Source organism: Montipora foliosa, chromosome 10 (assembly GCF_036669935.1).
Source record: "Montipora foliosa isolate CH-2021 chromosome 10, ASM3666993v2, whole genome shotgun sequence".
Classification (NCBI taxonomy): Eukaryota; Metazoa; Cnidaria; class Anthozoa; order Scleractinia; family Acroporidae; genus Montipora; species Montipora foliosa.
This window is the reverse complement of record NC_090878.1, coordinates 20,067,250-20,091,852: the sequence shown is the minus strand read 5'-3', so window position 1 is coordinate 20,091,852 and position 24,603 is coordinate 20,067,250. Positions and strand designations below refer to the sequence as shown.

General features: G+C 39.8%; 1 protein-coding gene across 2 annotated transcripts; it reads right to left on the bottom strand.

Moving 5' to 3' along the window:
- Nucleotides 1–727: 727 nt before the first annotated feature.
- Nucleotides 728–24,603, bottom strand: LOC137972419 (tetratricopeptide repeat protein 28-like). 2 transcript variants are annotated; one of them, XM_068819127.1, is made up of 6 exons: nt 24,512–24,603; nt 21,411–21,600; nt 20,488–20,535; nt 17,197–17,269; nt 3,750–8,233; nt 728–2,225 (listed from the first exon to the last, which is right to left on the bottom strand). In XM_068819127.1, the coding sequence occupies exons 5-6, from the start codon at nt 8,173–8,175 to the stop codon at nt 2,206–2,208; spliced, it is 4,446 nt and encodes a 1,481-aa protein (XP_068675228.1). In that variant the 5' UTR covers nt 8,176–8,233; nt 17,197–17,269; nt 20,488–20,535; nt 21,411–21,600; nt 24,512–24,603; the 3' UTR covers nt 728–2,205. The 2 variants fall into 2 exon arrangements, with proteins under 2 accessions (XP_068675228.1, XP_068675229.1); XM_068819128.1 differs by lacking the exon at nt 17,197–17,269.

The window sequence follows — 24,603 nt, the reverse complement described above, 5'->3', positions numbered from 1 at the left end:
CATCCCATGGCCAGATTATAGGGTATGTCTACCATTGATGGTTTTCATCAGTCGACAAACACTGGGAAGGTCGGGGAAACTGCGAAATCCCCGATCGTCTGGGATCTTCCGGACAAACGAAAACTAGGTTTAACATGTTTCCTTGGTTCAATTTTGACTCAAAATACGACAGTTACTGGTACAAAGGATAAAAATCAAAGGCAAATGCAATTAGAATTTAGTACCGGTACATGAAAACCAGTCAATCATTTCTATGCTTTAAAAGAAATAACCAATTATGGACAGCAGGAGTGTCAAGTCACTGAAAACAAAACATATTTACAGAGGTGGACAGAATCCTGCGATACATTTTCCCTCCAGCTACGCAGGCTATGGAAAGGATGGAAAACTAGTTGCTTTGTGACGGGTGAAGGGACAGTCCTTGTTTCAAAAGCGAGTCAATATAGAGTGTTTGCACGTGACGTCACGGCTGTCATGTTGGTGCATACCTAAACAATGGAACGGCGGCCATGTTGCTGCACCCGACTAATCCTCCGGGAATTGAGCTATGTTATCATGCAAACGTTTTCTTTTTCTTTCTCTAAAAAAACAAGGTTACTGATCATGTGAGTGAAAATACTCTATAATACTCTCCTCTGTAGTTTCGGTAGCCAATCTGCGCATCAAGTTGCCATTTGCGACGATTGTATCGAAATTCTGAATAAGTAAAGCACTGTTCATTCAGACCTTTCTTTTGTAAACCACATTTGAGGTTTCATGTTTATTTACAAAACAAAGAGACTATGACTATGAGTCTTGTATATGCCTAATATTATTTATTACTGTGACACCGACCGTTTGGATTAAGAGGATTATTACTTATTATTATATGGCTTGTGTTTGTAACCGATATAACGCGCGCTCTGATTGGCTAATTGTGACTGAATTGTAGGGTATTGTTCTCCCGTAATGCCCAGGGGCCGATTACGGGCTTGCACAAACAAAGCAAAAGGCAATTAAAAAGCCATATAATAAACTACTTACTAACCTCACTTGCTTGGGACCGTACTGGGGAATATTGGCCCTCGGTCGTTTTTGTACGGACCTCCCTGCGCTCGGTCCGTACTGCCACGAACTCGGGCCAATATTCCCCAGTACGGCCCTAGCGCTCGGTTAGTAAGAAGTTAGTATGCACCAATCAATCTATGCATTGATCGTAATCTCCGAACAAGTTTGCATTGAAAGTTTTACGACTAAAAGAGGAAATATTTCTACAGTTTAAACTTTCAATGCATGCTAAATAAGAGATCAAACATCACTATTATTTCCTAGTTATTAACCTTCTTGACGTTCCTCTAAGAAATTGCCCAAAGAGATCGCTCAAATCCTGAAGTTCTTTTCCTAGTCTTTTTACATTCTAGAAATCTGCCTAAGAAATCGCTCTATTTTGCCTTGCACCTCTGTGGCAATATCTTAGAAAATCCGAGTTTCTGAGAAACTTCCTATTTGTTTGATTCTGGAACCTTTTTCCAGCAATTTCTTGAATAGAAAAGTTCGAGTCTTAAAACCTTTATATATATTAATTAGGACATCAAGTAATTTCTACTTTCTTAATTTGTTAGCTTCTAGGAATTTACCCCAGTAGTCGGCCATTTTTTTTTTTTTTTTTTTGCGTTGGCCATCTTTAAAAATCTCAGGAAATCTACATTTTAGATTCTTCAGAAAAACTTGTCATTTCCTTGTCCGTGGGCTCTCTACACCTTATTCCAAAATGGCCGCTGATTTATGCGCATACAAATTGGCCCTTGTTGCCTCGTTCAAGAAAAAAATATTCTTTTGAATTTTAGGCTTAAGAACGAGGCATCAAGGGCTTATTGGAATAAAAGCAAAAGAATATTTAAATGGCGGCCATTTTGGAATAAGGTGTCTTTCGCACCGTTTTTTCACAGAAAGACTAATGACAAGACCTGGCAACTTTGTCTTAAATTTTTGCTTTTTTGAGAAAAAAAGGATAATCATAACATGTGACAGCATTGATATTTAGCCTTTCCAGTATGCATGAAAAACGGTTCTTCCTGGAAACTCTGTCTTGGACTTAAATGGAAAGTTCACCATATTCCTTTACCGCTTATGATGAGGTTGAATGCTTGAATGCTTACAATAACTCATTTAATTGAAGTAAGGAAATTGACATATTGACGCATTACAGTCCAAGAAGTATTTATCTCAAGTTTTGGACGCCGTTTCTGAAAAAAAAAGTAAGAAAGAAAAGAAAAAAGATAGCGGGTTAAATGACGATTAGGAATTTCATTCTGATTGATAAATTATTATTAAAGTGCTACTAAGACCGAATTCTTCTTTTTCTTTAAATTTCAAAACTATGTTAACTAAATACTAAGTGACCCCAGTTTTAGTTTTTGATTTTAAAGAGACACCTGTCTATTTTAACTGGAATTTTCTCATTTATTGGTCCGCCATTGCTAACTTTAAAATCTTCAGAGAGCTGGGTCGAGGAGAAAATGACGTCAAACACTCACTCCTTTAAAAACGCAATGCGCGTGTACGCTGCTGAATTAATATGCAGCACGGGAGTTTCGGGCTTTCACATTTTCAAACTCATGTCTTCCATATATAATAAGTTGAGTTTACACGCTGAAATTTTAAGCTAGTGAGTAAATGACGTCATTTTCCCTAGATCCAACCATTCGAGATCCAATCGGTTAGTTTTGAACTTGAGAAATGGCGGACCGTGAAATCCAAAACTTGACACTCAAAATAAACAACCTTTGGATAAAACTCAAAGCTCAAAATTTTGCCAGTCGGGTGTTAAGCGAACACACTTTCAAAATCTGAAGAAAAAAAAGGAAATATTTTTTTGATCATAGTAGCACTTAAGACAATTTGTTTCATCCGTGAAAGCGTTTTTACATAGATAAGCTTAGGAAGAGAGCAACAATTCATATTCAACTAAGTATAACTGTGACATGATGTAGTCTATAAGCCCTCAATTCAATAGGGAGCTTAAGCACGCGCTTGAACAGTTTTCCCCTTTACCTCGTCTTCAAACAACCACATTTACATTCCTAAGTATCTTTAGAGATTATTAGCATAAAAATCTGGGAGACATCAATGCCCTGGCACGCGAAATGTTCTCTTCCGGTTGCCGTCCGCGCCTCAAAAACGCCCGCGCTTAAGCTCCCTATCTAACTTTATTTTACGGCGGTAACCGGCAATTAGTGATTTCTTTTCAGTCCATTGCACTGTTTACACGTACCCGACCCGTACAGAAAAGAAAGTACCCGACCCGACCCGGTGAATGGGGTAGACTTTCATATAGCGGACTAAAATGACGAAGGACAAAAGAGCCATTGTTATTCCGATCAGGCCTTGCTAATTAGGCATTATTATGTTCGCTTTGTTCTTTTGTTTCATGAATATTAATTATTTCGGATCCGGTATATAAAAGACCAGCCGGTGAATGCAATTAATACTTATTTTAGTCCTTAGCCAAAGCAGTTTGTAAATGAAGTACATTGACGACCGATTTTAAACCCTTTCGCTATGAGGAACGTACCAACCCTGGGTGCCAGAGGTTTTTATTGCGCTGTTTTCGGTGTCGGTCATGTCTCTATTGTGACCCGCTCGTCTGCCACGCGCGAGAAAAAACCTCTGATACCCACCTTACCTTTTTCTCTCGACAACTTTCCGACACGAAACCTGTACATCATATTTCTTTTCAGTAATTAAAATCATATTCGAACAGCACTTACCATTCTTTTCGAGTTGTTGTAGCCCAAATTCAAACGAGACATCATCGCCAATTAGAACAAATGGCGCCCAGTATTTAATGGCGGAATACTCCTTTGTCTCCCGAAGAGATTTCATAGCGTGATGAAGAGCTAAAGTTGTACTTTTCCTATCTGCCAAGTGTTGATAAAAACTCTTCATGAACAAGAAGGTTGCCTCATCATCAATTGCCCAGAGTGACACCAGAACAGACCGGGCACCAGCACACAGGAAAGCCCTGGCTATTCCCACCACACCCTCAGATTTTACCTCTCCCTGACCACTATGACAGCAACTCAGCACAACCAGCTTTGCCTGAAGACGAACTGCATGAACATCGCTCATCTTTAACATGTAATCTTCCTCTTTGAGGATCTGTGATGTGCAGTCGGGACTTGGGGCCAAAAGAATTTCTCCATATTCGTCATCTCCATGAGCAGCAATGTGGATTAAAGCAACCGCCTTCATTTTCTTCAGCACCTCAGCTTTCGTTGCATTTTCGCCAGTGAGAGGCGTGGTCTGCAGAAGTTCTCCAATCATCTCCACCTCTTTTTTCGCGCATGGCAACTGTTTATAAATGGGTCCACCGGTGCCCCAAGTGATTTCCTTCAAGCACGGATCGCCCACAAGTAGCGCTTCACTCTTACTATTTAAGTCGTCAAGTGCACTAGAGATCACTTTTAAGGCGGTTAGCGAGGGAAAAGTACGGATCCTGACAGAGTTACTCAATGCAGAATAAGGAGCCAAGCAAAATGGTCCATCCGGAACAAAGATCAAGTCATCACCCTGGAGCAAGTCTGCAATAGGACTGATTAAGAAATCATACAAGGATTGCAAGGGGTTGTCGGACACGCTGAAAGACTGAAAAGATTCCTCAGCAACTTCTCCACTGCAAGAGAACCGACTACGATGTCTGTGTACCGAGCGATTCTCGCATTGGACAACAGCCCCCGCGCCAATCTGTTTCAAAGTAGTCTTTATTAGTGAGTCAGCACTTCCATTTTCGATTTCCTTCTCCCTATAGTTTATTCCGCTTGCTCTGCTCAACAGCCAAAAAGTGATAGTGTTCCCTGCAAGTGCTATGAAAACTGTTTGTAAAGTCAAATATTTCATAAGAGCGGAGATAGTTTCCGTCCTCGCAATTGCCGAGGTAGGTTCTTCATCAAAGCCAAATCGCACCTTCAAAATGTCTGTCAAAGCCTGTGCTCGTCCTTGTTCAGCAGCAAACAAAGCCTCATCAACCTCTCCATTCTTCAAAAGTGCTGTCCACAGAGCTGTGTACGGCCCCTGTTTTGTATCACGAAAGCTTATTTTCCATGCGTCTTCTAACTGAAGAAGACGCCTTGTTTCATCGAAATGTTTTATGCTTAGACGATAAAAATTAAGGGCTTTGCACAACGAGCCTAAAAATTCATGAAAAAGACCAAGCCAATAGCAAGCGATTCCTTGCCCTACTGGATCCTCCGTTTCCTTGGAAATAGTAAAATGTTGTTCGTTAAAGAGAAGAGCATTATCAAGCTCACCCATTCTGCCATAAGCCTTACCGAGATTACCATTAGCCCTTCCCTCCCCGGCCCTATCCCCTACTTCTTTTGCAATGCTAAGATCTTGTTCGTGATACTCTATGGCTCGCTTAAAATTGCCCAGACTGTGATAAGCGTTGCCGAGATTTGCATAGGCCCTTCCCTCCCCGGCCCTATCCCCTACTTCTTTTGCAATGCTAAGATCTTGTTCGTGATACCCTATGGCTCGCTTAAAAATGCCCAGACTGTGAAAACCGACGCCGAGATTACCATAGGCTTTTCCCTCCCCGGCCCTATTCCCTACTTCTTTTGCAATGCTAAGTTGTTGTTCATGATACTCTATGGCTCGCTTAAAATTCCCCAGACCGTGATAAGCAGCGCCGAGATTGGCATTGGCCCTTCCCTCCCCGGCCCTATCCCCTACTTCTTTTGCAATGCTAAGATCTTGTTCCTGATACTCTATGGCTCGCTTAAAATTGCCCAGACTGCGATAAGCGTTGCCGAGATTACCATTGGCCATTCCCTCCTCGGCCCTATCCCCTACTTCTTTTGCAATGCTAAGATCTTTTTCGTAATACTCCATGGCTCGCTTAAAATTGCCCAGACTGTGATAAGCGGCGCCGAGATTAGCATAGGCTTTTCCCTCCCCGGCCCTATCCCCTACTTCTTTTGCAATGCTAAGATCTTGTTCATAATACTGTTTGGCTCGCTTAAAATTGCCCAGACTGTAAAAACCGACGCCGAGATTACCATAGGCTTTTCCCTCCCCGGCCCTATCCCCTACTTCTTTTGCAATGCTAAGATGTTGTTCATCATACCCAATGCCTCGCTTAAAATTCCCCAGACTGTGATAAGCGGCGCCGAGATTGGCATTGGCCCTTCCCTCCCCGGCCCTATCCCCTACTTCTTTTGCAATGCTAAGATCTTGTTCGTGATACTCTATGGCTCGCTTAAAATTGCCCAGACTGTGATAAGCGTTGCCGAGATGACCATTGGCTTTTCCCTCCTCGGCCCTATCCCCTACTTCTTTTGCAATGCTAAGATCTTTTTCGTAATACTCCATGGCTCGCTTAAAATTGCCCAGACTGCGATAAGCGGCGCCGAGATTAGCATAAGCTTTTCCCTCCCCGGCCCTATCCCCTACTTCTTTTGCAATGCTAAGATCTTGTTCATAATACTGTTTGGCTCGCTTAAAATTGCCCAGACTGTGAAAAGCGACGCCGAGATTAGCATAGGCTTTTCCCTCCCCGGCCCTATCCCCTATTTCTTTTGCAATGCTAAGATGTTGTTCATGATACTCTATGGCTCGCTTAAAATTCCCCAGACTGTGATAAGCGGCGCCGAGATTGGCATTGGCCCTTCCCTCCCCGGCCCTATCCCCTAATTCTTTTGCAATGCTAAGATCTTGTTCGTTATACTCTATGGCTCGCTTAAAATTGCCCAGTCTGCGATAAGCGTTGCCGAGATTACCATTGGCCATTCCCTCCTCGGCCCTATCCCCTACTTCTTTTGCAATGCTAAGATCTTTTTCGTAATACTCCATGGCTCGCTTAAAATTGCCCAGACTGTGATAAGCGACGCCGAGATTAGCATAGGCTTTTCCCTCCCCGGCCCTATCCCCTACTTCTTTTGCAATGCTAAGATGTTGTTCATAATACTGTTTGGCTCGCTCAAAAATGCCCAGACTGTGAAAAGCGACGCCGAGATTACCATAGGCTTTTCCCTCCCCGGCCCTATCCCCTACTTTTTTTGCAATGCTAAGATGTTGTTCATGATACTCTATGGCTCGCTTAAAATTCCCCAGACTGTGATAAGCGGCGCCGAGATTGGCATTGGCCCTTCCCTCCCCGGCCCTATCCCCTACTTTTTTTGTAATGCTAAGATCTTGTTCGTGATACTCTATGGCTCGCTTAAAATTGCCCAGTCTGCGATAAGCGCTGCCGAGATTACCATTGGCCATTCCCTCCCCGGCCCTATCCCCTACTTCTTTTGCAATGCTAAGATGTTGTTCATGATACTCTATGGCTCGCTTAAAATTCCCCAGACTGTGATAAGAGTTGCCGAGATTACCATTGGCCCTTCCCTCCCCGGCCCTATCCCCTACTTCTTTTGCAATGCTAAGATCTTGTTCGTGATACTCTATGGCTCGCTTAAAATTGCCCAGCCTGTGATAAGCGGCGCCGAGATTACCATTGGCCCTTCCCTCCCCGGCCCTATCCCCTAGTTCTTTTGCAATGCTAAGATGTTGTTTATGATACTCTTTGGCTCGCTTAAAATTGCCCAGTCTGTGATAAGAGTTGCCGAGATTACCATTGGCCATTCCCTCCCCGGCCCTATTCCCTACTTCTTTTGCAATGCTAAGATCTTGTTCGTGATACTCTATGGCTCGCTTAAAATTGCCCAGTCTGTGATAAGCGACGCCGAGATTGCCATTGGCCCTTCCCTCCCCGGCCCTATCCCCTACTTCTTTTGCAATGCTAAGATCTTGTTCGTGATACTCTTTGGCTCGCTTAAAATTGCCCAGACTGGAATAAGCGTTGCCGAGATTACCACTGGCCCCTCCTTCCCCGGCCCTATCCCCTACTTCTTTTGCAATGCTAAGATGTTGTTCATAATACTTTATGGCTCGCTTAAAATATCCCAGACTGTGACAAGCACTGCCGAGATTGCCACAGGCTTTTCCTCTTCCAGCACTGAAACCTATTTCCTTAAAAATCCTTAATGCTTCTGTGTAATCCCTCTTGGCCTGTTCAAAATAAGCCAAGCCATAATAATAATTGCCTAAATTCAAATATGCAATACCCTCCCCTTTTCTGTTTCCCTCTTTTCTGGCAACGCTAAGCTCTTGTATATGCTGCTCGAAAACCTTCATCTTGTTGTCTGCCATTCTTGATTACAAGAACTCTTAAGAACAAAGAAGGTCGTCTTTGAAAGTGAGGGCGCTCCTTGAAAAATACAAAAGAAAGCATGAGAAGTTCAATGCACTGACCACAAATGCTGCAGGTACGTAGCCAAACCAACACAAAAGAGACCGCATGTCATTATGGGTCTAACAAAGACAATAGACCTAATCGGCTAATTCAGTGTTCAAATCACCCGGGATTAAGATTCTTTGTGCATTGTATTTGCATGATAATGTAGCCTTCATATTTAAATGATATGAAAATACCTGGAACAAAACGTTTTGTTCCCAAAGGGTTTGAATTGGGTAAAACATTGAGTTAGCCGATTAGGTCTTTTTTTTGCTATTGACGTCTCACTCTTTACTGCTTTTGCTGAGGCCTTTGTTTGATTTAAACTGAATTTTTAAAGCTAGAATTGACCGCACAAAATAGGCGTATTTAAATGGCAAAAATTTGTCCCATATTAGTCAAAGTAATATTGTTGTCTTTTGTCATCAGATTTTCCTGATCAAATCAAATTGCTCGTGTGATACCAGTGTTTAAAGATGGTGGTCAATCACTTTTTATGACATACAGACTGCTCTAAATGTCCCCTGGAATCTCAAAGTTGCTCTAGAAAGTAATTATCTATAACCGTCCGGTAAGTAGCTTAAATAAATTACGTCACATTTATCACACTATACATTACACTAAGTTTATGCTTTCTCTACATTGCGTATTTACTATCTCTTTACCACTGATTGACCTGCACAAGAAGTCATCTTGCGCTTGATGGCAGTGAACATCTCATAGGTGTGTGTTTATTTATATTCTAAGGCCTTTGTTATGGTAGATAAAAAAATTCTGTTTCATAAATGTGAACACTAAGGGGTATATTACGTTGCAGTAATTTGTTTGGTTTATCGGCCATTGATATACGCACCCGCGCTCCGGGAGTATCCATTCTGGTTCTCTCATTTTTCTTATCCTATGTTCATGACTTCAGTAATGTATTCAAACTACCAGACCTGATTTTATTTGCAACTGCTGATATGACGATGCTTGTCTCTTAGGTGTAGTTATTTGGTAACCTAGTTGAAGGCAAAGAAACTTGCAGAAAACTAATTCTTTATTCTTTATTCTATTTAAGCCTCGAGAGAAAAGACATCATCTTTTAACGCAAATCTGCCAAAATGATTAAAGTATTGAACAGATATCGTAGAATGGCCTTTCTTGGGGTTGTGCTTGGTTAACATCTTTCTTGGAAACCTTGAATTCCTCAATTGGCTTACAAAATCTCTGAAGCTATAGCATTTAATTTCAGGTATAGTTCTTTTACTGAATTTTGTTTCAAAACTCTGTACTGCTGTTTAGTTTATCCTTATAGTCATTATTGTATTATTGTGCATGTACAAATCCAATCTTCGTAGTCTTGTCTCTTTGCAAAGTGTACCGTCAAAATAATTCCTAAATCAATCACTCAGACCTAATCTTCAGAGAATTAGAACTATCAAATTTTCGAATATTAGATTACAAGAACTGGGTAAATTTATTTATTCTTATGAACATTCTCCTCCACCGTCTAGGTCTTATCCATAATTTCTACTGAAAACCACGCATATGACTTTTTCACTAGATTTGACGAATGATTTTCGCGTTCAACTCTGTAGAACTATTCTTCGCAACTTCAGTTAACTTCTAAGTACTAGAAAGCTTGTGGCAGAAGAAAAGCGGTTTAAACTGATGCATACTTCCCTTTTTTTGCAACGGAAACACGAAATAAACAAAACTAAAGCCTAAGAATACCCTTCAGATTCATCAAATTGTATGGCACCCACTTTGAAATAGGGAGACGAGTAAGGCTTCGAGAACGCTATCTAAAAACATCATTCACTATTATTGTAATAATTTCGTGAGTATTGCAAGGCGTTTGGCGTGAAAAGTGCACATAAACATTCCAAAACTAAATTTGTCATGAACGCGTTGTTAGTTTTTGGGGAGAAAATTGAAAATTCATCGTCAGGTGCTCTCGTCCTCCACAAGACCTCAAATTTGATCATTTCACGTGGTTGTCAAGACAAGAACGGCAAAAAAATGTATCAAAATGAAAAATTGAAAATTTGAAAATTCATTCATCGTCAGGTGCTCTCGTCCTCCACAAGACCTCAAATGTGATCATTTCTCGTGGTTGTCAAGAAGAGAACGGCAAAGAAATGTATCAAAATGAAAAACGCACGTGCAGCGCGTGCAAAACTATTGTTTTTGCTCATTGAATTTATTGTTATGTTGCGTTCTCGTAGCCGTTGTGGTCGTCGTCCTTTCTTAGTCCACGCTTCTCCGGATATTTTTGAATCCGCAACTTTTTCTTTCCAGATTCAACAACAACAACTTTATTTCGCATTTGAGTGGTTTACAGTGATTGAAAATACCAAAACTAAACAAAGAAATGATCGAAGAAACGAAAAATGAAGCCAAAAATATTCCCATCCAAACGTAGCGTATTCAAATCGAATTTGCCCGTACACGCATCCGAAGCGTATCCGGATTCACGCTAGTACTCAGGACTCCTCAAGGAAACGGAAGTAACAAAGCAGGATGCGCCTTAAAGAAATAATATTGCCCTCGGCAGCCATCTTGAGAATTGAATTTTCACGACAAGGAACTGAGCTCGATCTTGTTACGTTATCCGGATAAAAAAGTTTCCGGATTTAGCCTCCACAAGGTTCTGGATTCATAGCAGATTCAAAAATGTCCACTCTGGAGGGTGTATTCAAAAAGTTCGGCGTAAGTTCAGGAACTATTGGACTGTCACATCATAGAAGAAGTCGATGGCCCCCAACATGGGTCACCCCAATAGTAATCATTCCAAAGGCGGATGGTGACATTCATTTGTACAAGACATGAGGCAAGCAAATGGGTCCATACCCAATATCAACTGTAGATGAGTTGCTGCACAACATGAATGGTACAAATGTTTTTAGCAAGCTAGTGGAAATACCACCAGCTAGAACCTCAGCAGTCTAGGGTCACGCTAGATCACCATCCTCGTAACACGTCTGCAAGAGAAGAAAAGTTGAGGAAACACCTGCAGTGGATGAAGAGTTGAAAGCTCTGAGAAAGGCAATCAAAACTGGTCGATTAGAGGAATTCTAGGCTAGCAGCCGTTATTATGAGTATGTGGTCATGACATCAACCACCAGTGAGAAAGTAATTGACAATGTAGAAGATAATTTTAGCCACTATGGTCTTCCCTTAACATTGAACTCTGCAAGCAAAATGGAATTGTGCTTCTCGAGAATTGAACAAAGGCAAATGGGGAAGTTGAAATGCAAAATGGCTCCCTATGTGCCCCCAGTGTTAAAGAAATTGCTTTAGTTATGATCCTTATGCAAAGGCATCATTGTGTAGTTTTCAGTTACGGTAATAACTACCACATTAAGGTGTCCATAACGTAGAAAGTTTTATTTTACTATTTGGAAGCCCATATTAAAAAAATGAACTTTGGCGAAATAATTTTTCTATTTTAACGATAGGCGAATTTTCTACGATTTTTTCAATCCTACTTTTATTTGGTACACCTCTTACGCTGGTCAGGACTTCACGGACTCGCTGTGACGTAGATTCAGGAATACCTGTTGGCATGGGTTATGTTATCTTACTAATCAACGCCAAGGTATCGCTCAGCGAGCGTTTTTGGTATTTTTCAATAAACAAAAAAATCTATCATGCCTATGTTTATCATCGAGGAAAGTGCCTCTGAATCCGGATGTGAATAAACTGGCGATTTCAAAAAAGAAAAAGAATTTGAGGCGATTAGTTGCGGTTTCGACGAGTCAGCCACTGCTAGCAATGAAACCCAGAACTACATGGAGCCCAACCTGGAAGAACCATTAGCAGAGGAGGAATGGCTACAAAATGGCAGAAAAGAACAAGAGGATAAGGAAGGTCTCGGGAGGGAATTAAGTTAACGCTTATATGTCTGTTCCTGTAAGGGAATTTCGTCAGTCTTCAACGATCTTTTCGTTTTGCTGTCAAAACAATACTAGAAGTCATCGTCGTTTAAGTGAATCTAGCAAAGTGACGAAGTTTTAGCGGGCTCCCAGTTCTTTCTTTTCGCCAAGACAAAATCTACGGCCATTTTTTCCTTCTTTTTTGAGCTGTTGCGTTTTCCGAGTAAAGGAAAGTATTTCTATGTATACTTATACTTTCAATTTCAGGATCAGCTGTGGTGTAACATCGAGCGGTAGCGCATCTTTCAGCTATTTTTTCACATCAACTTTCAAATCCTCATGTTCTCTAACCACGAGTTCCTGAATCTACGTCACAAGTTGAGAGAAGACTTGAGCGAGTGGCGTGCCAAAATGGCGGGCAATTTCACCTCTCCTTCGAATCGAAGAATTCTTTTGCAAAACTTAATTTTTTGATATGGACTTTCACGTAAGAAAATAAAATTTTCACGTTTTGGACACTTTAAGCAATCAATTTCACAAAAAAATATCTTAGTTAGTCTGTAAAATGAGGAAGAGAAATCCATAAAGCGAACTCTCAACCTCAAGATAGGGTTAATAAATTAAACAAACTCTGTGTGATATTAAAACTTGAAATTCAAAAAAAGGCCAACAAACTCAATCAAGTAGTAGGGATAAAAAATATTTGGTTGCATCAGTCTGCCCATGCATGGATTTAGTATACTGTCTTTTCTTCTTCTTTTCTTAAATGGGGACGAGGGGATCGAGTAGAGGTCTAGCACTGGAGGAGAAACCCTCTTGCTCAGTTGCGCTCTATCCCTGAATAATCTCAGCCATTTTTATGAGCCTGATGGTGTCGCAGTCAGATTTTCCTTACGTTCGGATTGTTTGGGTTTGCCTCGTGCAACCAGTGTTTCATTTTGCATCCTGCGATTTATTTAGTTTTTTCGAATTACCCCTTTCCATATTTTTTTACGAACGAAGATTATAGTGCAAAGTTTCATATTCATTATTCCTATTTTTTACCTCTTCTCTGCCGCCACGGCAGTTTCTTAAGAACAAAAAAACTTTCATTTTACAGACTAACACTAACTTTTGGTTATGACTTTCCCATAATTCACCATCCACACACACAGTATTCCTCCCAGTTGCCCGCTTTACTAGAGATGGTTGCAATTAGTGGAGAAGAACCCCTTCCTGAAAGGACATTTTTGCTAAAGCACAAATACTGATGTCACAAAGGTTGCTAGTCGCCTGCTGATTTTAACTTCAAAAACTCACCAATAATTAACGAGCCTAACAGCCTATCAAGACACCCATAAAACGTCACGTGCATGAGCTTTAAACCCGATAAAACACTTTTCATTTGAATTTTTTAGATAAAGAATAGTATTATGGCCAGGCTTGTTGTACTTTTTGTTTGCTAACACCTTAAAGTCCATGTATAAGCCGCACCTCAAATTAGAAGCTTGAATTCCGCAAAAAAAATAAGAGACAACAAACTTTGAAGTTCCAATGAAGTTCTACTAGTAAACAAACAAAGGCAGACAATTATGGTTTTAAAACACTGACACGGTGGTTGTTATACCTTTCATATCCATTAAGTCTTTAGATGGTGAAATTTCACTTGTCATACCTTTATCTTGTAAGTTTATTATAAAAAAAAAGAAATAAAGATGCTCTCTCCACGCGATTTCTTTTTCAATATCAGTTTTTATATCACTTTGAAACGCTCTTGAATACGCACAAGTGCTTAGTAGCCAAGCTTTGAAACGTGGAGAGGAGTCTGGGCATCACAATTAAACGGTCGGCCATTTGGCTTGCGAGTACTCGCGAATATCTTGGTATTTTCTCGCACGTGGTGGAAAGATATCCATGACAGTGACTGAAAGCAGGCGTCAAACAGCTTTGTGGAGGAATGGAGATTTCCTGTAGGTTGGTTTTCAGTTGATCCAGTAAAGTGATAGAAAATTAATCGCTTGAAAGAACTATTGGAGAACAAGAAGCGTAAATGAACGCAATGAGCGGCTCCTTCAGGAGCCACCATTCATGATAAAGGCAATGCTCAGCAACAACATGCTTTCAGTTTGTTATATATCTATTCAGTTTAACCTCTTAGGTGTTTCTGTAGATAAGCCGCACCCTCGATTTTTAAATTGAATTTTGAGGAAAAAGGTGCGGCTTTTACATGGACTTTTACCGTATCTCGCACAATTTGAACCTTTGTTTTCTTGGGTCTAAAAACACTCTGCTATGCCTCGTGTTTTTAAATCCGATAAAACACAGCTGTTCGTTTTTTAAACAGTACTTCATTAAGTAGCACAGATCACACCATGACCATGACTGGCAAAAGCCACGCTGAATTGTTGTTCAACGGGAAGATGAGAGGGTAGATGCCGGAACTGCATGCCGATTGTCACTTATACACCTAGAAACTCAGGACAGAAATGCAGATGTAAAACCAGAGACCAAAGAAAAGGCAAATAAGGTATTCAAGTAGGTGATCAAGTACTGGTGAGACAAGAGAAGAAGAATACGTTTTCCACACCATTCCAAGATATCAGCAAGACCATCAACAGTGTTGTTGTGGATGAAGATCCGAGTTGGTCTCAATAGTCAAGAAATACCTTTCATCACTCTAGAAGCATCACCAGTAAGAGTGGAGAAGACTACAGCACATGCCACAACACCAAGTCAAGCTATGGTTGAACTAACCACAGCAACACCATTAAGTGTACTTCTGACCAGGAATGGACCATTTAGCACAAACAAGTGCAGAGAATAGAGACGAGGCAGTATCTATCCCGGGGGGGGGGGGGTGTACTCCCTAGAATGGCCTATAAAGGGAGGCTCCGCCCAAAAGGGGTAACCTTTTCACTCTTCAGGTATATGAAAGGGTAGGGATTTCACCAGTCGAAGTATATTAAAGGGTAGGGGAATCTGTCATTTGGGTATTTACAAGGGTCTTGCATTATTTTCCAGTGGAAAGTATACCAAATGGGGTACCAGGTATACGAAAGGGGTATCTTTTCTGCCAAAAATTGTATGAAAAGGAGTAAGGGGTCGGACCTCGGGGCGGAGCCTCGCTGTACTAATTTTTTCTAGTACCTCCCCCCACCCGGAGGTTTCTATCCGCAGCGATATTGTGACCGATCGGACAACAGTGCCTAGCATGCCACCCACGCCAGTCCTTCCAGCTCAGCCAAGGTGCGAAAGACCCTAGAGCCAGCCAAGACTACCAGATAGATACAAGGATGTCGACGTTTCCACTTAACCACTTGGGAACTTTTGGTTTTTAGATGGCACTTCCACAGAAGATCTTCCTGACACAACCCAAAATACCATTACATAGTGCGAGGATCACTTCTGCATTTCGTCTATAAGCCGTACTTTAGTTCATTTTTTTCCGGTACTCTTCAAAACAACGATGTAAAATCACCAAATTTGAGGTTTGGACGACAACAAGAGCTTAAAAATGTGAATCGTTCATTTTCTATTTTTACTCTGAAACGGCTCGATCGGCTTTTGATCATACTTCGTCCACATTGCACGACGTGAACGATGTGGAATAATCGCGAAAGACTTATGATATTGCAAGGTTATATTTTGAGGTGACGTTAACGTCGGCTTCGGCGTCGGCGTGGTAGATATTAAAGTCCCACACTGCAACATCGACGTTAGCGTGGTAGATCGTAAAGTCCCTGAAGCCGTAGGGCAACGACATCGTCACAAAATACTAATATCATTGCTTGAAGGAGGGGAAAAGTCGTGCTGCACGTGTGGCACGCATTTTCGCAAATATCTTTGCGGTGCTCTGCATAACAACGAAGTGAAAACATTAAATTTGCCTGGGTTTTGATGACAGCGTAAGCATCCAAATGTGAGCCGTTCATCCCATAATATTTGTACTCTTAAACCACCAAATTACTTTGAGGATACTTCGATCACGTCGTGCGACTTGAACGAGATGGGTCTATCGCGAAAGAGATAACGGTAGTGCAAAACTATACATTTTTCACAATGTACATCAATCTTAAAGTCCCTTGATTATGAAACTTAACCACGTGACGGTTTTTGAGTCACGGACAGTAACCGGAAGGGCAATGTTTTCCTTTTAAATTGTCTTGGCATTTGAATGGCCCAGTATCCTTTCTCCATTAGAGGAGCTTGCTTTAAAAGTCTATAAGAGACTTCTGTGGTGGCATAAGAAAATTGTTCACTTCTGGTCTCCTTCTGTGGCTCAAAACCGACTCGTGCTTTAAACTCCCTGAATATATGATTTAATTCATGCGACACTAGTTTTTCAGATGTGGACCAGGAAATTATGAATGACTTAACATTTTTGTCAAGCATTCTTGGTTAACTTCAGGGCTTTTAAAATGCATTAAAAGAGAAAAAATAAAAACAAGGCATACACTCTTTTTATAAGAACCTTTTTTCTAAGAAAGTTGTGGCTGAGATTAAAAAATAACCAGAATTTTGAGAACGTATTAAGAACATTCTTCAGGCTGAGGGTCGATAAAGAACGCTTTTATTTTGTTCATTTGTATTTTAAATGAAAGTGTAAAATAAAGGTAAACAAAATTAATGTAAATTTAATCCAATTACTTAAGGGTATATTTTTAAAAAATGGCCGGCGAAGGTTTTCTTATTGCATGATACACATCTCAGTTTAGAATATTAAGCGGTTATTATTTATAATTGTTCCAAAATGACTTCAACACCATCAAAGTCATCTGGTGAAACAAAGTCTGATGTATCATCAAGGTAGTTGACCTTGACATGTATTCTTTCAGCTTTGAGTTGTAGTACTCAATGGTACCAGTAAACCAGGCTGGTCACGTCCACATTGATTTATTGAAATACTATACCATGTAAGTTAACAGCGTCTTAAAAGCGTTTTTAGCTTCACATTGCAAAAACATAAACAACGTTCAGCCTCAGCTCCATAATTAGAGGTATTTACCAAAAAAAAGAGTGTATGTAATGGGAGCTGTTTTGCCGTGGCTGAGTCTTGTATTCATAAGATAAGGCTATAAGGAGCAATAAACGACTTACCAGTGTTGGTCTAAACGGATGCTTTTCAAAACGGCAAAAGTTTCGTGTGAGGTCAAGCAATGGCTTCGTGACTCTGAAATTTTAATTTGATGTGGTTATTCCATCATCAAATCTCTCCGTAAAACATTATCTTGTAGGAAAAGTTCTTAAAGGGAACTTCCACTCCGACGAATGAATGATTTTAAACCTAACAAAATAATGTTTGCAATCAAATTTGCTCGACAATTTTTCTCCAAAAAAGTTTTTGGATCGAACAAAATGAACTTCAGAATCACTTATTTTCACTTCAAATTTCCCGGGACCGCCATCTTAAATAATTGTCACGTGTTGCGGTTTCCCTTATTGTTTTCACGACTTTAAGATTTACGACGGCGACATCGACAACAACGTCACCTTAAAATATACTCTACACTGTCATAAATCTTTCGTGATTATTCCATCTCCTTTACGTCGTAAAATGTGGGCGAAGTATCGTAAAAGTCAATTGATACCTGGGGTTTCAGAGTAAAAATATAAAATGACAGGTTTACATTTATACGCTCACGTTGTCGTGGAAGCCTCAAATTTGGTGATTACACGTCGTTTTTGAGCAGACTACCGTAAAAATATATGCTAGAATGCATGCCGCAAGAGCAGCACGATTATTTTTCCTTTTTTAATTAACAATTATTCCATGAGCGCGCGTTGGATATGAGATGGTAAATAGCAAACGAGGCGCGTAGCGCCGAGTTGGCTATAACCAGTCTCATATCCAACAAGCGCAAATGGAATAATTGTTTTATTAAATTCCTTAAACTCCAAAAATTTGGAAGTACGAAATACGAGCGAAAAAAGCGAGAAAATCAGAGCGAAATCTAAAAAACTTGATGAAGATGCGATAATCTGTAATACCTTGAGGTCAGACAGACGTAGGCTCAACACAAAAACATTTCTTGACCTTTCGCGTATTTTAAAGGTCGGAATTGATCCAAAATTTCCACAAAAAAGCTTTTTTTTCTATTTTGGCTTTATTCAAAGAGAACTTTCGCTGTCCGGCAAAAAAAAAATTAGCTTAGCAACGTTTAGCGCAATCATTTACCATATAAGGTCAAACAAAGGTATATGAGCTGATAACCGAGATTGAGTGAACCAATCAGAGCACGCGAAATGCATTATCCGAGGTTGAGAATTTAATAACCACTGAAATTCCTGTTTTGTGGCGTTCACGCTGACCACCGGGTCGTAGATCTTAAAGTTCCTAATAAGGCAACCACGACAAGTCTCCATTCATTCAATCAAGATGGCGGCGCCCGGGAAATTTGAACACAAAAACAAACGTTTTTGAAACGCATTTATTTAGATACAAACGCTTCCAACAAAATCAGGGGAAACGTAAAAATAATTACTTAAAACACGGAAGGAAGGTTTGAATAAAACATCAAATACAAATTTAAAGGAAGCGGGGCAAGGGAGAAACTGAAGAAGATTAAAATGGATTGAAATTTGCGTTTTTGACAACTGTTCAGCCAAACAGATTTCCAAAGGTTATCCGTTTGTTGTTTGGAACTTAAACAAGAAGACGCACGGCAGAGTGTTTTCACACACGTGATCAGTAACCTTTTTTTTTTCACCGAACCAAAAGAAAACGTTTGCATGATAATAGAACTCAATTCCCGGAGGATTAGCTGGTGATACCAACATGGCCGCCGTGACATTACGTGAAAACACTCTATAAAAGGGGTCGATGCACGCGCTGCTTTTGTTCGAATTCATTCAAGCAAAACTGATTAATTACCCTAAAAGATATTTCTGGAGAAAAAGGGACTGGGGATTTTAAAAAAAGGACAGATAACATTTTATGACATATTACAGACACATTGCCATAAGGGGCAAACCCTCGATCTTGAATCTAACCGGGTAAGAAAACTTTTCTTTCGCCAGAACTGCCTGGCCAGATCAGTCAGTTTGTAAAGAAAATGCAACAATAGATCTCTTTACAGTTGTGTGCTTAGTTACGTGGCCTTTGAATGAAAGTGAGGCTGGTGTTGACCTTGTTATGATACACACCTCCCTTCTTTTCTCATGTTAATGATGTTAAGAGAAGCACTGCGGTTTCTATCAAAACAGGGTCAACTCCAGCCTCACTTTCATTCATAAACCACGTAACTAAGCACACAACTGTAAAATGGACTATTTGAAGGAGCACTTCCATAATAATCCCTCGCATTCTTCTGGAGGAGTGTCTTATCATCCTCGAAGAAGGCGTTGTAGAGTTAGTACTTCGAAATGCATGGTCTAGCCAGTCAGTTCTGTCAAAAGAAAAGCGTCCTTTCGGAAAGCGTTCGATTCCAGACTCGGCATCATTTGTTGGTTGCGTTTGTTGGTTCTCTTCTCTGCACCGAGAAGTTTTTCTCCGGGTACTGCTCCGGTTTTCCCCTCTCCTCAAAAATCAACATTTGACTTGATTTGCGTTGATTGTTAATTTCAGTTTACAGTGTCTCCAATTAGTGCTCCAGTGCGAGAACGACTAAACACTTAAAGGGAAAATTAAGGCAAAAAATAAGCTTTTTTTTTTTACACTTTAGGTCATGCACAATTATGTCTTCAACTTTTTTTCTGGCATATGCGTCGTTTATCCATCTAAAAAAAATGTTTCCTTCCGATTTTGGGCCATTAGCATTGCGGCTCCGAATGGAGGAGTCAGCGGTCATTTTTGCAGCTTATGAAGTATGATATGGGGAAGACATGCGAGAGCGCCCCATATAGAAGCAGTTTTTAGACTGATGTTTGTCGTGAATATTGAGTCCGCGATGTAGATGTAGATGAACAACGAGGAATTTATCCACAACAGCACTTGTGTTTACCTTGTTTCTTTTGATTACGAAATCTCTGTTCCACATATCATACGTCACAGCAGGCTGCTGATTTAGTTTTTGAGCCCGCACTGAAAAGACCCAAAAAGGGGAGAAAGCCCAACTTCCAACGTAATATTCTCGCAAAGAAAAAAAAAAAAAAAAAAACAAAGAAAAAACAGGAAACGAGACGAAATATCTTTACAGGTTTAAGTTTACTTATGTTAGGATTTCCAAAAAAGAAAAAAAAAAATGGAAAATTTTTCAGTTCTCCCTTAAAGCCCCTTCCTTTACGATGGCCTAGAAGGCTAAAACACCTCCACTTCACCTTACCATAAAAGACTTAGTTAGCTTATTTTCTCGATGTACAAGCAAAGAATAGAAGGCAGGATAGTTCTATTGCACAACAAACAAATAATTAACTATATATTATACACAGTAAGCTAGTATATTCAAATACCTGGCAATACTCTTGTTGGAACAGGGTGAACATCAACAAAGAATCCAGCTAAAAATAAATTAATGGATAAGCAATATCGGTAGATTCTTTGTGTGCGTACTTCAGTCACAAATGAATGACGGTGACCGTTTTACAAAATAAACATAAAAAAAATACCGTCATACTTCCTTGCTTTAATATAAAGGAGGTATGGAGAAAACAACAGGAAACAAGAGAAAAGGGATCAGAACTGGTTCATTACGCATAAAAGTCATTTCAACCTTTATCAAACCGGAAATCAATGAATCAGTTCAACACGGAAAGAGATCAAGTATTGTTACCCAAATAGTTAACTTGTAGTTCCATTGCTCCGAACTACTGATAGTTTACTCCTATGCGGTTCAGGTCGTTATGGGAACGAAAAAATATAAGGGTGTAACCTCGCTTACCTTCAACGGGGGATGTGTTACGAAATTTATAATTAGCCAAATTTAGCAACTGGGAACTGGCCACCAAATCATGGGAAACGTAAAAAAACCGGCTACTTAAAACAGTGAAGGAAGGTTTGAATAAAACATCAAATACAAATTTAAAGGAGGCAGGGCAAAGGCAAAACTGAAGAAGATTAAAATGGATTGGAATGTGGGTTTTTGAAACTGTTTCACCCAACAGCGTATCTTCTTTGTTTTTAACTTACATTCCGTACGTGTTACTCATTCCGTATACTCATTTTCACTCATCATTTGCCTCGTAACACCCTCCATTTTGAATCTAAGTCGATAAGAAAACTAAAACCTTCTTAAATTCCGTACGCTCGTCATGCAGACATCATTTCCTTACTTTCTCGATGTACAAGGAGAGAATAGAGGGTAGTTTAGATCGATCAAACAACCAACAAATAATTATTTATTACACCCTTCCACCAAGCTAATATTACTAATTACCTTTCAATGTTCCTCTTTGTAACCAGTTGAGCAGGAATAATGAACACCACGGCAAATAAGTTAAGGAACTTGAAGCGGTGGATTTTTTGCGTGCGTGCGTCAGTCACAACTGAATGGGTTGTATCGAAAACGAAGCTCTTGAAAACGAGGAACTAAGCAGGAAACACCCAAAGATCGAAAACGAAGGACCCTAAGTCGAAAATAAAGCACTCAAATCAAGAAAACGAAACATTCACAACTCGAAAACGAAGCACCCTATTTTCCATTGGAAGATCGCTTTGACCAGAGTAATCCAAAGTTTTAGGTTTCACAACAGGTTCCTTAAGAATTAACGCCATATTTAACACCCACCGAACAAAACCGTAGCGCATCTTACAACTCTACCTTCAGCACATGAAGCGGGTAACTAAATGGCTTGTTCTAAAATAATGAACGGTGAATGGGAACGGGTATTAAGGAACGGGAAATTACTAAAATAGGGAATCTCTAAAAGGGAAGATTACTAAAGTATTGAATCACAAAAAAGGGGGACGTTTTTTCGGGAAACGATTTGTCACAGACACAAATCACTGTTGAGAGATTAAGAGACTCATTCTACCGACCAGAAAGTGTTGTTAGAAAACGATTGACGATACATGTAAATATTCGTGGTTCTTAACGTATTTACAAGGCAAACGATCCGTGTTGTTCCCGCAAAAATTAACATAATAAAGGCTCGCGACAGTATTGTGTCCTGAAGAGGTTGTCATATTTCAGTTCTTTCAAAGTGTTAGTAAACTATCGAGTAAATTATCGCAATATAGGAAACTCTTAATTATGCAAAACCATTTCATGGGTAGCTGCATCGTTGGGGATACTCTCAGCATTTCCGAATTCTAATTTTGTTACCAGAAGAACTTGCTACTCAACTTTTCCGGCACTCGATGTACCTATCATTAATAATACCGTGACACCGTTTCAGTTCCTTTATCCGGTCAGATTTTAACATTTCCTGTTTCTTACTATTCATTTGGTCATTAAACTGTGCAACGTCAGTCGTTATTCACGTTATTCAAGGCTAAAAACTTCATCCCTTGTAGTATGTTCCATTTTTAAAAAACGGTGGCCACATTGTGGTAAAATTGACCTTGCGTTTCCTTTAGTCTGTTTCGACTGGTACACCATCGTGTCCGCCATAATCAAACCATCTACTCACAACGCCCTTTTCATATTCGGTACTGATTTGTTTTCTCCCTGCTTCAACGTCAATTGCTCCGTTTGTAAACAGTGGCAGCTGTTGTCTCAACTATTACTAGTACATGTATTACAGCACAAAAGTATTTTTCAGGAAATGGGAAGCTCGCATTTTATTGGCTAATCGTGTTAGTTACCATGACGACACCTGCATCCTTAAAATGATATCTTCACAGAGCGTGGTGAAGATATGATTCGTTAGAAAAAGAAAATCCTAGTACTTCATCAGTATCTACATAATAAATCACATTAACATTACATTACGTTTCACTAAGTCTATGTTTTCACAACATTGCGTATGACTTTTTACGTAACAAACGGGTTGCTTTTAGAAAGAATCAATTACTTCTTCAGCGCTGGTGTTGAACATGCCATAGCTGTTTGTTTGTCTTTTTATCTTTCTAAGACCTTTCAGGTTAGCGTGTATCACAGAATTCTGATTCATAAACATGAATACTGTGGTCCAACAGGTCGCAATTTGTTCAGTTTTACCTTTTAATTTGCCTTGACATTTGTATTGCCTAGTATCTTTTCACCATTAGAGAAGCTTGGTTAAAAAACGTATAAGAAACTAATGTTTTGGTAGTGAGAAATGTTCACTTCCGGTCTCCTTTTGCGCCTCAAAAATGTCTCTTGCTCCGTAATATGATTTAATTCATGCAACAATAGTTTGGTAGATGTGGGACCAGGAAGTTATGAATGGCTTCATATTTTTGTCCAGGATTCTTGGTTAACTTCAGGGCTTTTAAACTACGTTAAAGGAGAAAAAATATGTAATTATATGTAATCGGAACCGCCATCAGCCGCCATGAGTCATATATTCATAAGATAAGGCGAGAAGGAGCAGTGTTGGTCGAAACGGATGTTTTTCAAAAGCAGAAGTTTCGAGCGAGGTCAAGCAATGGCTTCGTGACTCTGACATTTTAATTTAACGTGGTTATTCCATTATCAAGTCTCTCGGTGACACATTATCTTGTAGGAAAAGTGTCAAATTTCTTAACACAAATCTTAGTAGATATGGAGCGGAAAACGGCAAAGTTCAACAGCCTGAGACTTAACAAATGGAACAGGTATATAGAACAAGAAGTCATTTCATAGTCGAACAAACTGAGCAAGTTAATGACGCTAGTCTGCACGGAAAGAGATCAAGTGATTGTTACCCAAATAGTTCATTGTTCCATTTTGCTCCAAACTACTGATGTCTTCTTCCTATGACGTTCATGGCGTGAAGGAAAACGAAAATACATAAGGCTCCACCCTTGCTTAGCTTTAACCCTTTCACTCCCGTGGGGTTCCCCGTTGACGAGTAAAATCGTCTGGCGTTAGACAAAGTAAAGTCTATAAGTATCACTCTTGGGAATGAAAGGGTTAAAGGGACTGTGTTACGAATTTTATAATTAGCCAAATTTAGCGACTGCGAACTGGATACCGAATCGAGCGAAAAAAATACATAAAAATACATTGTATCTACTTAAAACATTTAAGGAAGCTTTAAGTAAAACATCATAAATTACAAACTGATCAGAAGAAGACTAAAGTGGATTGGAATTGGGTTTTTTAAAACTGTTCAACCCAACAGGTTTTCATAGTTTATCTTTGTTGTTTGTAACTTAGATTCTGTATGCTCCACAGACATTTTTTGTCAGGAATTCTTACTCATTCTAATTCATCATTTGCTTCCCTCCCTCCAATTGGAATCTAAGGCGATAAGAAAACTAAAACTTTCTCCATTTAGGAAAAACTCATGATACATCATTTCCTTACTTTCTCGATGTACAAGGAAAGAATAGAGGGTAGTTTAGATCGATCAAACAGCAAGGAAATAATTATTTATTACACCCTTGCACCAAGCTAATATTACTAATTACCTTGCAATGTTCCTCTTTACAACCAGTCGAGCAGGAATAATGAACACCACTGCAAATAAGTTAAGGAATAAACGGTGGATTTTTTGCGTGCG

Bases quoted from the DNA above. Each gene is read 5' to 3' on its own strand.
- LOC137972419 (XM_068819127.1), bottom strand. From the start codon at position 8,175: ATGGCAGACAACAAGATGAAGGTTTTCGAGCAGCATATACAAGAGCTT. The intron at 2,226-3,749 runs GTAAGTGCTGTT...TTTTTTTTTCAG, and splicing joins ACAACAACTCGAAAAGAATG to AAACGGCGTCCAAAACTTGA.